This window comes from Oculina patagonica, chromosome 9 (assembly GCF_052425735.1).
Source record: "Oculina patagonica isolate OP01 chromosome 9, crgOcupat, whole genome shotgun sequence".
NCBI lineage: Eukaryota > Metazoa > Cnidaria > Anthozoa > Scleractinia > Oculinidae > Oculina > Oculina patagonica.
The window spans coordinates 32,035,190-32,048,441 of record NC_135766.1 but is presented as its reverse complement, the minus strand read 5'-3'; the positions used below and the strand labels follow the sequence as shown (position 1 = coordinate 32,048,441).

Genomic DNA, 13,252 nt, shown 5'->3' with positions numbered 1-13,252 from the left:
TTAAGCAAACAGACGGTGCCAATAACTAGCACGACCAAGGTTTTGTTTACTTAGGAAGCCACTAAATTAAATTTGGCGATTTTTTCACACGCCGAATTGCCATAGCAATTTGCTTATCCTTTTTAGCAAAGAGTTTTAGCACTGAGTTTTTTTTTTTTTTTTTAACATGTTTTAATTTCGTTTAAACTTCAAATTAGTTATTGTTGAATTTAGACATCATGAATTCGACAGCATGTTCAAAACGGCACCCCAAGAAAGTACTTTGTTACAGGTTGACGAATGACCACCCGAAGCCACAGGTCACCCAGATTTACCGTAGGGCGAAAAAAAATTGCGATGCAATGTTTTTATTAAGTTGCCACTCGATGACGAAAAAAAAATCAAAACTTATCGTTACTTCTATCATTAACCATTTATACAGGACATGCGATATTTGGTTAGGTATCTTTGTGAAAAAAAATAAAACTTTGCTAACCAACCAACCAAGAACCCCCCGGCCCCCACCCCCTCACCCCCCAAAAAACATAGACGCGAGTTTTTCTCTTCGTTTTCGGTTCTACAGTAAAAAAGGGAATAACTACTTAAAAACTCTACTTGTTTAGTAAAGATTTATATCCTCCTTCCACCCCCGGTATTACAACCAACCCCGCGCGAGCAACAGAATTCGCGAACAGTTGCATTACACTGTACCAAACGCTTGTCAACTGACAGTACGTGTGCTTTATCTTGTCTGCCTAAAGATATCACTGTACTTGTTGTTGTTGTTGTTGTTGTTGTTGCTGGCTCGAGTACGTCAGTACTTGTCATAAAGTATTAAATCAGGCATTTCCGCATATTCAACCTTTCCCACACCCACCTACCACCCCCTAAAAAAATGTCCATGACACAGTATTGCGTGACGAACAGACGGCCCATTGCAAGATGAGACTGTAAGCTACTGTAAGCTACTGTAAGCGCCGACATCATGCCGTTTAGCGATCAGATGTTATTTTTTTGTGTACTATTAACGAGGCAATACTAACAATCGGCGTATGCCGTCGAAGAAGATGTAGTGGTGACGAGAAGCGCCGAAAGTTGATCACAGATTGGATTTCGACCACTAAATATGACATACTTGCACAAACGAAGCTCAAATTACTACGGATGCTTAGAGCCGGAATCGTGCTTAAAAGGCCTTCGAACCTGCTTTTTACAGCAGATTAAGGTTAGAATATTTCATAATGTTTTTGTGTGTGATTATTTTGACCCACAATGGGTTAAGACTTGTGCACGGGTTGAAATATTCATGTCATTCATGCCTGACCCGTAACTTCAAAGTTGACCGCGGAAGGAAAACGAAGCTCAGATGCGACGAATGATAAGAGCCGTAATCATGCTAAAATGGCCTTCGAACCTACCTTTTACAGCAGATAAAGGTTAGAAAGTTACATATTTTTTTCATATGCTTAATTTGGTCTTAAATGGGTTAGGACTTGGAACACGGAACAAAAATTATTTCTGACCCGTAACTTCAAAGTTGACCGCGGAAGGTCAAATATTTGCATATTTAACCGAATTCGAAAAGATCTCACGTTGCTTTTAATCATTTGCCCGGAGAAATTTTTACAGGGATTTATACACCATTCTTCTAACATTCAACCACCAGAAGCTTAAACGATTTGAAGGTTTCGCACATGGTGAAAATTAATTTTATTTACCAAGTACTTTTACGGCAGTGAATTGTATGCCTTCGAAATAAAATTATTTTGTCTACAAAGAACAACGCAATATTTCGCAAAATCATTTCAGTAGATGTGTAGAGATTGCTAACTATGGTTTGAGTGTTTAAAAGACGGTAGAGTGATTTGTTTTTGCACGCGAGGCTCTCAAACTCGTGCAAAAATCATGAATAATTTAGCGCCTCAAATGACGATTTTAACGGATTTTTGTTATTTGCATTTTTCTTTAAAATAAAAGGATATTCAATCGAAAGAACTATACAGTGATTTAAGTTATACCCTAGCCTATCTAACATAAAAGTATGAAAGAAATCGAAGTTCCATCCTCTTGCCACGAAATGTTGGATTCTAAGCGACCGGCATTCTTAAAGACATAGCTTCATTACGACCCGGCCTGTTATTAATTGAAAGGGAAAACTGTCGATCAAGAAAGCATTACTGTCAAAACTGGCAGTTTTTCCTTTATTGGGCTCAGCTACATCAACTGACAATGAGCCACTTCAAAATTTGATTAAAACTTTAGCTTGTATGGCTCTGACACTGAGGGTAAACGATAACAAAAAGAACTAAATCGTTTTGAAATTGAAAGTTTTTTTTTCTCATTTTTCATCGACTAGGCAAAAAATCCGTTAATTCAGCGGGCCATTGGAAATATATTTTCTCGATTGCCACGAGTGTCAAGTGCCGTTTGAGCCTTCTTTCGGCTTTTATTTGGTCAAAAAGACGCCTTTCAGTGGTCTATTTTCAGAAATATCATTTAAATGTTCCAACGAATTTAGAATTTTTTTGAAAGCTAGGAAGATTGAAAATTTCTCGAGAACGAGCCCGAGGACTGAATAATAGTGGGTGAAATTTACACAAATTGGGAACAACATCTTAGGACGCATGGCTATCTATTACTAAGTAAGCATTACCCGTTGCGACACCATTCAGACTGTCTTTAACTTTGAATACATTACTTGCAAAAAATTCCGGACATTTTATTTCGGGCGTATAATTTTTGAACATTTTTAATCTCATTTCGGACAAATTTCGGACAAAAATTTCGGACACTGCTAGAACATAGCTTAAGTAAATTTACGTCTACAAAACACGAATTTGACTGAAACAACATCTGTGAAAATGATAGTTTTACTCCCTCCCACAAAGTTCAACAGATACACCGACGAAAAAATAACAAATAATGCCAGTCAAGCCGTTACTTATCTCCAGCAGTGTGTCAACGAGAATTTCCGCCATTTACAGCTAGGGAGCAACAAGGTGGCGTTATACGATCTGCGACAAGATCTGGTTGTCACTTCTTAGTGTCAGTCTCTACTATTCCTGCCATCCCAAAACAGTTTTGAACCTTCCTTATCACATCATGCGTGCGTTTCTCAAAAGTCCCGAAAACGTCTCGGTCCCGAGAATGGTTCCGTTAAGCTCCCGAAAACTTTTTTTCGTTTTTCTCAAAACGCCCGATAATTTCGGGCCCGAGAAAATCACGCCATTTTTCCCATTTTTGTCGCTATTAAATTGCATCGCCGAATAAGGTTTTTGAAAACAAAGGGAGGCGAAGGGCTTATTATGAAAAGGACAACAGTAAAGGATGTGAGAGAGAAAGACGTCTCGCAGAATTCGGAGGTTTAATTATCAAATTTCCACTCGGCGCAAAAAGAAGAACTCTCGCTTCGCAAAGAAAACACAGCGTGGTTATAAATAATGTACTTGATGGTCGACTTTGTTGCGCCTGAGTTGTTCACATAAACTTCTACAATTCATTCAGTGCATGTGCTGCAAGTCCGCCAGAGAATTGAGCGACAAATGACGGAGAGGAATTAAACCAAAAGTAACTTTGTCAACTATATTCAACCAAACTCCGAGGCCAAAACTAGATCATGTAACGGCAGTTTATTGCGCAAGCTTCGTAAACTACCAGCCGGGAATAAACATGTTTAAACACACAGAAACGCTTTAAACACTTACATCAAGCTGCCTTTACATTAAGTAGCCCATAGAGGTGAATCAATGTTGAAAAATAAACATTGTTGGAACTGTAAAAATGGCCAAAGATAAAACTTTGTAGATGATTCATCGAAAAAGTTTTTAATTTGCCGGATGCATACGTGACAAACCCAGCAGTGTCAATGCCTGATTCCCTCTATGGCGCGTGCCTGCAGGGAATCACGGTAGTTGTATTCATCAAACCATGCGCGAGACGTAGAAACGATGAATACAACTACCATGATTTCATGCAGGTGCGCGCCATAGAGGAAATTGAGTATTGCAATTTTTGAACCAATCACAGCTGAAAAATTAAAGGTCGCGCTATTTCTTTGCGGTTCAAATCCCCAAAACCTCCCCGAAAAATACGGGACACTTTCGAACCTTTTGAGAAACGCTTTTCTTAACCCGAGAAACGCGCCCGAAAACAACCTCGAAAACCTTTGGGGCCAAAGAAGTTTTCGGGACTTTTGAAAAACGCACACGAGGTTCGTTTTGGAGGTAATAGTACAAGCCAACAAGCCAGTGGGCGCAAATCGACATTTATCTGCATTATATTTTTCGTTCATGTAATTGCAATTTATGGAGCAATAGCAACCTGAATCGAGCAAAATTTCGCATTATTTAGAATTTTAGGTATTTTAGCTTAACAACGCGAAAAAAATTTACGATTAATAAAATTAAAGCGAATTTAAGAAAAGTTCTGGTTAAATGCTTATAGTAAACATGTTTACATCAATAAAATTAACGCAAATTTTTGAAATTCGCGTAAACAACGTATCGTTAATTTCCTATAATAAGGTATAATCGATAATCGTCCGAAACTTTTGTTACGTAATGAAGGCCTCTCGGCGCCAACTTCAAAGGTGCTATCTGTGAGCATCTTTAAGGTGGTTCGTACCAGTTTTTCTTGCCTGGGAAGTCTGGTGACTAGCGCGCGCGTCACGCCTTATACCCACGAGTCGTGCGCAAGATTTGAAAAGGAAAACATACATGGCGGCCCAGTGCGAGGTTGCTTTTAATTTCTTCAATTTAAGAAAAAATTCCGCGTTCAACTGAAGTTGTTTCAACAAGAACATTTTAAGTAAACTTAATGTTCGTCAGTCAAAATGTTTTTTCACTGCTCGAGTTCCAAAAGCAAATTCCGTTAACATAGTTAACATGTTAACATGGTTAACATAGCTAACATAGTTAACATGTTACATGTTAACATGTTAACATGTTAACATGTTAACATTGTTAACATAGTTAACATAGTTAACATGGTTAACATGGTTAACATTGTTAACATTGTTAACATTGTTAACATGGTTAACATAGTTAACATAATTAACATTGTTAACATGGTTAACATGGTTAACATAGTTAACATGGTTAACATGGTTAACATAGTTAACATGTTAACATGGTTAACATAGTTAACATGTTAACATGGTTAACATGGTTAACATGGTTAACATAGTTAACATGTTTAACATGTTAACATAGTTAACATAGTTAACATGTTAACATAGTTAACATAGTTAACATAATTAACATGGTTAACATGGTTAACACAGTTAACATAGTTAACATGGTTAACATGGTTTACATGGTTGAACATAGTTAACATGTTAACATGTTAACTATGTTAACCATGTTAACATGTTAACATGTTAACTATGTTAACTATGTTAACCATGTTAACAAGTTAAGTATGTTAACCATGTTAACATGTTAACTATGTTAACCATGTTAACATGTTAACATGTTAACTATGTTAACCATGTTAACATGTTAACTATGTTAACTATGTTAACCATGTTAACCATGTTAACTGAGGATACCTAAACTTCGAGCCAGGATCCGAGCCAGGATTCGAGCTAGGATCCGAGCTAGGATCTGAGCAAAAGATAATTAAGAATGGGACTAACTATTAAGCGCTCCGGTTAGCCTGAATGGCACTCCGGTTAGCCTAAATAGCGTTCGGTTAGCCTAACTAGCACTCTGGTTAGCCTAAATAGCGTTCGGTTAGCCTAACAAGCACTCTGGTTAGCCTAAATAGCGTTCGGTTAGCCTAACTAGCACTCTGGTTAGCCTAAACAGCACTACGGTTAGCCTACTTTAGCTTGGGTTGCTTGCGGTTAGCTTTTATAATAGGGTTAGGATTTCTATCTGAAAAAAGGGTGGATCCTAGCTCTGATTCTAGCTCAGATCCTGGCTCGAATCCTGGCTCGGATCCTTGCTCGGATCCTGGCTCGGACCCTGGCTCGGATCCTGGCTCGGATCCTTGCTCGGATCCTTGCTCGGACCCTGGTTCGAATCCTGGCTCGGATCCTGGCTCGGATCCTGGCTCGAATCCTGGCTCGGATCCTTGCTCGAATCCTGGCTCGGATCCTGTTTATCTCATGTTAACTATGTTAACTATGTTAACTATGTTAACATGTTAACATGTTAACCATGTTAACCATGTTAATATGTAAACTATGTTAACCATGTTAACCATGTTAACCATGCTAACCATGTTAACTATGTTGACCATGTTAACATGTTATCTATGTTAACTATGTTAACCTTAAACTTCTACAATTCATTCAGTGCATGTGCTGCAAGTCCGCCAGAGTATTGAGCGACAAATGACGGAGAAAAATTAAACCAAAAGTAACTTTGTCAACTATATTCAACCAAACTCCGAGGCCAAAACTAGATCATGTAACGGCAGTTTATTGCGCAAGCTTCGTAAACTACCAGCCGGGAATAAACATGTTTAAACACACAGAAACGCTTTAAACACTTACATCAAGCTGCCTTTACATTAAGTAGCCCATAGAGGTGAATCAGTGTTGAAAAATAAACATTGTTGGAACTGTAAAAATGGCCAAAGATAAAACTTTGTAGATGATTCATCGAAAAAGTTTTTAAGTGCCGGATGCATACGTGACAAACCCAGCAGTGTCAATGCCTGATTCCCTCTATGGCGCGTGCCTGCAGGGAATCACGGTAGTTGTATTCATCAAACCATGCGCGAGACTTAGCAACGATGAATACAACTACCATGATTTCATGCAGGTGCGCGCCATAGAGGAAATTGAGTATTGCAATTTTTGAACCAATCACAGGCTGAAAAATTAAAGGTCGCGCTATTTCTTTGTAGTTCAAATCCCGAAAACCTCCCCGAAAAATACGGGACACTTTCGAACCTTTTGAGAAACGCTTTTCTTAACCCAAGAAACGCACCCGAAAACAACCTCGAAAACCTTTCGGGCCAAAGAAGTTTTCGGGACTTTTGAAAAACGCACACGAGGTTCGTTTTGGAGGTAATAGTACAAGCCAACAAGCCAGTGGGCGCAAATCGACATTTATCTTCATTATATTTTTCGTTCCTGTAATTGCAAGTTATGGAGCAATAGCAACCCGAATCGAGCAAAATTTCGCATTATTTAGAATTTTAGGTATTTTAGCTTAACAACGCGAAAAAAATTTACGCGTAATAAAATTAACGCGAATTTAAGAAAAGTTCTGGTTAAATGCTTATAGTAAACGTGTTTACATCAATAAAATTAACGCAAATTTTTGAAATTCGCGTAAATAACGTATCGTTGATTTCCTATTATAAGGTATAATCGGCCGAAACTTTTGTTATGTAATGAAGGCCTCTCGGTTAAAGGGACAATTTTTCCTAATTTTTGGCTTAAAAATACTTAAAATTGAAGGGTTTAGATTGCAATCCTTTAGAGTTTCTTCTAAAAAAATAAGACTACTCGCCTTCGTTTTTTTGAGCGATAGTCAATTCGCCTCGTTGGCTATTCGCTCAAAGAGCGTAGCCAATCAGAGAACGGCATTCGTAGAAATGACGTCATGAAATATTCAAAACTTACGTGGTACCAAGAGCCGTTAGACGACGAGTGGTTTCACGTATAGTTTTGGACATTTTATGACTTCACGTTCTATGGTCTGTAGGAGTGTAGACAATGGAAAACGTGGAACATCAAACTGGTGTTTCAGTTGACATTTGACAAGTCGTTAGATTCTGTTCTTGAAAAAGTAGCGACAATTTCTCAATTTTTCCGAAATTTGCCTTACATTGCGTTGTCTGTTACGTAGTTTTTATGGTCTATGCTATCATTGACCATTGCTCTCCAGCTCGACCAATGAGCGCGCGAGAATCCTCACAGTTATTGTATAAAAATTTTTTGATACCGATTCGAACATGCTAAGACCAGACGCTGCTTTCCGTATCATTGCTGACCACCGCAAGAGTTTCTGCATTTTATCAAATTGCAGCAGAGCCATTTCTAGCTCTCTTGCAGCAAGCATTTGTTTATGACCAATCTGAAAAATTCAAATATAAGAAAAGTACTTCATGAAAGATATATTCCATGATAAATTAACTAAAAAGGGACTGGTCAAAAATTTAAAGAAAATTTGCACTCTCTTGGCGAGTCCTGAACGCAAATTGCAAAGCGCGCGAGGTCTAAAAGTAGAATGCAAATAAATATAGCCCCCACGAGGTCTTAGGAAATATCAGCGTGTTCTGAGAGAAGAAGAGGGAAAATGGGCGAAGGTTTCGTTTTATGAAAGTGTTTTAGGTAAATCGTCCGCCATTTCGGTTTGTTTGTCTGAGTCTTGTCTGAGTCGTGACGTCACTCGCGCGCTTCGTTATTAAACAAATCATTTAAAATTGATTTGAATTTTAATCTATAAATTCACAGCCTCGTCTGGCCCTTAAAGAAAGTATTTTGAAACTGAAGTACTTCCAGTCACAATAATTGAAAATTAACGGCGCTTCTGATGAAAATATTCCGCAATAGGAGAATACACGATAGAAATGGACGCTAGAATTAGAAAAAAACTAATAAAATTAGTGTGCCACTTTTTTAAAGTGCCACCTTTCGTAAATTTTTATAGTGGTTTGAAGATCTTAAAAAGTAAGATGATTTGTTTAAAAATATTGCTTTGCCGTCGAGTATAGACATATTCTTTAACTTTATTTAGGAGGAGTGTTTTTTAGACGTTCAAATCGATATGTAAAATATTAGACTTGAACATCAATGGTGTCAACAGTGTCAAAATTAACAATTTTTTCATGGTTTTCTATTTCCTGCATTCATTTTGTTCCAATACCATCAGATTTTATGCTTGACACATGAGAGATGATGTATTATGTAAAGGGCCTATTAGGCCAAGTAAAAAAAAAAACAAATGTTTCTCGTGCGGATTTCTATAGAAAAAGGGAGCGGGCGGGCGCCTTTTTTTGTTATTTGTTATTTCCTTCATCGTCAATGTCTCCAGAAGCGAACTTGCAAAATAAATCCTGACCTCTACAGTACGGACCTAGCGTGCCGAGGCTTTAAAATTTTGGCCTGAATTCGTATAAAAATGCAGACAAAACCCATGTCTTACAAAATTTTCTTTGTACTTAATTGAGGAGTAACGCCTGTTGGCTTTTGTTCGTTTTAACTTTCCCAATAACAAATATTAAAAAAAAGAGAAGCGGCCCCAAAAATTGAAGCGGACGGAGACGAGAAACATTTAATTTTTTTATTACTTGGCCTAAGCAGTTCTTTTAAGTACACAGTGCATATTGGGAAGTAATAGATTAAAAAATCGTCGAAATGGGAAAAACAATGCTCTCAAAATAACATGTCATAATTATATTGATAGTTATGGCTACAATTGTGAAAATAACATTTGAATAAGTTAACAAAAAATGTGTGGTCAAATTTGGTTGATATTATGGTAGTATTCGTGTCAAAATTTGGTCAGACGTTCAGTTAATAATCTGACTCTTAATGTCCACTATTGATAATTTTGTTGCTCAAATTTTCTAATACTGAATTTCAATAGTGAATTACCATTCCAATACGGTTTCAATATTCATATAAATTTCCTTAATTCGTATATTATGTGAGGAACTAACTAGAACAACTGGCTGCATGGGAGTTATTTGAGTAACTCGATTCCCAAATGTCTGCCTCTGAAGACAACAGATAAAACAGATAGATAAAAGCTGAGAGAAACTGATAAACTAAACTATATATATTTTGAATGATAACAAATAAACAACAATTTTTTAAACTTCTTCTAAAAAAAAAACTCGGTGATAATTTTTTGTTATTCTACGTTATATTCGAAACAAATAACAATGATTTCAGCTTTCTCAGTTTCCAATTTCATCAAGTAAATATTTCCCGTATTGCATGATTCTTAATTTTCACTTAGTTATAGTTTTGCGGTTCGCGCCTCGCTGTTGGAAATGATAATTTTAACCAGTCACTTTTGAGATTAAAAAGTGGAATTTATTTCTTGAAACCAAAACATATTTTCCGTCGGTGAGCTTGATAGGAAATTTTCTCCGTGGTTTCTATGGGGCGTGTCGTCCAAAGTGAAAGTTTTTAATCCATTAGCTTCATTTTCTCTGCGCGAATGCAGTGTTAGATAGCGCTCGCTTCCACAATATTCCATTTTGCCACATGCTTTTATTACCAAATAAAAAGGGATAAAATTAATTACAAATGAATTCGATATAATGAGTCAATTAGGATAATACTCAAAGTGCCGATTGATTTTCGTCTTGATAATAAACAAGATTACAAAGGATAAAGAAAACCAAAAACACAAATATGAGAGCTTTTAATTGGCGTGTTTGCGGATCATGGCGACATGTGCGACACTTCCCTTAAACGTTTATACGTGCCTTTGTATTAATGCGCCGGATAATCTTAAAAATAAAAGATAAATTGGACATAAATGGCCTGAAAAGAGTTGTAACTTGAACAAACTAGGTTCAAGTATGCTTTTACGATAATTACCGTTTGACTCAGAAGCGACACAACCGAAAACTTGTATTACCACCATTTAATAATTGATGCAGAGATTTTTCTGTTCTGTGTTTTTAAATCATAAGTCTCGGTTTTGCGTTAAGCGCAACTGATATTTGTCCTTTACCTACGTTATTCAAGAAACTATAAAAGTGCGGTATCTTTGGAAAAGACTGTAAAAACTTCTCCTTATGAGGACAATCAGCTATCTATTTTCAATGTCCAACGGCGCTCGAATTCAGAGAACAGAGAACAGTTTTAAAAATTAATCGGCATGCGCATCTGTTACAGAAATTGAAGACTTGTTTACATGAGGAGTTTCTTTGATTAGCTCATTAATGCGGACAATATAAGGTCAAGCTGGTGTTATGGTAAAATATTTTCACTATCGGCTGAAATAACATGAAAAATACTCAGTTTTTCTTGAAAGCGAGCTGTCCCAGCTCTGGAATGATCTGAAGTTTGAACTGCACCGACTGCGAGTGGGAGCAACAATTTTTTTGGTGAAGTTTATACCCAAACAAATAAAACAAGAAATGTTTGCCATGAAGGAGAGCGGTCGGCGAATAACTCTTAATGTCCAAGGATGCCGCTACGAAACTTTCCAAGAAACACTTGAGGAATTTCCTGAAACTCTTCTAGGTTCGGAAGAAAAACGAAGAAGATTTTACGATCCGCAACGCGACGAATACTATTTTGAAAGAGACAAGTGCGCGTTCGACGCAATTCTGTTTTATTATCAATCCAGGGGAATTCTATCCCGACCTGCAACAGTTCCAGCAAATGCATTCGACGAAGAGCTAAAGTTCTACGAGATCCAAACCGAAGAACCTGCTGAGCAAAAAGAAAAAGTGGATGTTATGCCCGAGCGAGAATGGCAAAGAAAACTGTGGGAATTCCTGGAATATCCCGAGTCTTCTAGGCAGGCAGCGTTTTTCGCCAAACTTTCAATGGCTGTTATTGTAATCTCTATTGTAGTGTTCTGTGTGGAGACCCTGGATATCGCATCAACAATGGCGGTTAATTCTTTGTCTGTTCACAATGATACTCACAATGAGACCCGTGTTGATCGCGAGGTGGACAAAATACAAAAAAGACCAAGGGTCTGGTTTGTAATCGATACTTGCATTATAGTTTGGTTTAGCTCAGAATACGTCGCTCGCCTTGTGTCCTCTCCGGAGAAGATCAAGTTTGTTTTGTCGACTCTGGCGTTAATCGACCTGGCGGCAATAATCCCATATTTTCTATCTCTAAGCGTGGGTGAGGGCTATGCGCCCGCGTTTTCGTTCACAATAATGCGAATATTCCGTCTTTTGCGAGTGGTACGATTGCTAAAACTTACGCGCTACGTGGCTGCTCTGAAAATTTTAGGCTATACAGTCCGTTCATGCCAGGAGCAGTTGACCGCGTTAACGTTTCTCATATTAATATCAGTAGTGCTATTTTCCAGTACAATTTATTACATAGAAAACAAGGAAAACTCCAAACAGTTTTATAGCATTCCTGCCTCGTTTTGGTGGACGATTGTTACTATGACGACGGTAGGTTACGGTGACATGGCACCTGTAACCCCCCTTGGAAGATTAGTCGGAGCGTTGTGTGCCATTTTTGGCGTTGTGGTAATGGTGTGCCTTCCAAGCCCGGTGTTCATTTCAAGTTTTAATGAAATCTACATGCGACACATGGGGCAGATCAGAAAGAGAGACGCAGAAATGGCAGCGGGTAATGGTAGCCTTAAAGGTAAAAGAACATGGCGGTCCGCCCTAAAGCCTTCAAATATTTTACTTATCAGAAAGTTCTGTAGCGGACAGGAAGATAAATTGTAGGTTTTGCCTATTAGGGATCCGAACAGACTGATTATATCCATTGCATCATGCATCAACAGAATTACTTTCTTCAACTTCTTTTTGCGTGTCCGCACATAAGGCCTTATTAAAAGTATGAAGCTCGTCATTCATAGTTAAGTATTACTATTTCGTTAGTGTGTCGAAGCCTTGGTTGACCAGTTCGGGAAGACGAAAGTGATCTCCTTGCGTTACTGAGTAAAACACTTACTCCTGAAGTTCGTTATACTCAGGTAACTGACTCTATGAGCTCCCTTTAATTAGCTTGCATGCTGATTGGCTGATAGGTTTCTGTAAAGCAGCCGTAAAAAAATAGTGAAAAATCTCAAAAGAATGCGGCTTTGCTCTGATATTTAGATTGAACTGAATTGGCCATGTTCGAAACGAGCAAGGGACTGGGTACGAATATTCAATATCGATTGAATTGAAAAATGAACCCTGTCATCTGAAAGAGCGTCCAAAAATTAGTTTATTTGCAAAATTTGATTGTAATTGGTTTAAACGCATAGGTATGGTTTACTTTTAGAAATCGTTAAAATAAGAGAGCTCAGTATGGATTGGAGGGACAGCTGTCCATCCAATCCATACTAAGCCTTCTTATTTTAACGAGTTTTCAAAGAGTGCCATGCCTTTGCGTTTTAACCAATAACTCTCAAATTTGGCTTAGTTACTAATTTTTAGATGCTCTTTCATATGACAGGGTTCATTTTTTAATTCAATCGATATTAAATATTCGTACCCAGTCCCCTGCTCGTTTCGAACATGGCTAATTGTATTTGTTTGTTTCTCTTTCGATTGCCTTACGACCAACCCAGTAATAAGATTACACCAATAGAATGGCACAGTTTTGGCCCTAGCAAATACCTAAATTTGACTAATGAAAATTAATAAGTTACCCCGTAAATAC

General features: G+C 37.7%; 2 protein-coding genes across 2 annotated transcripts in view; both read left to right on the top strand.

Annotated features, from left to right (window-relative positions):
• LOC144664660 (uncharacterized) overlaps positions 1-13,252 on the top strand; it is a 63,738-nt gene that overhangs the window by 28,041 nt on the left and 22,445 nt on the right. The gene's annotated exons all lie outside the window — the stretch shown is intronic.
• LOC144666187 (shaker-related potassium channel tsha2-like) lies at positions 10,703-12,667 on the top strand. The gene has a single exon (XM_078527550.1). The coding sequence runs from the start codon at positions 11,038-11,040 to the stop codon at positions 12,325-12,327; it is 1,290 nt and encodes a 429-aa protein (XP_078383676.1). The 5' UTR covers positions 10,703-11,037; the 3' UTR covers positions 12,328-12,667.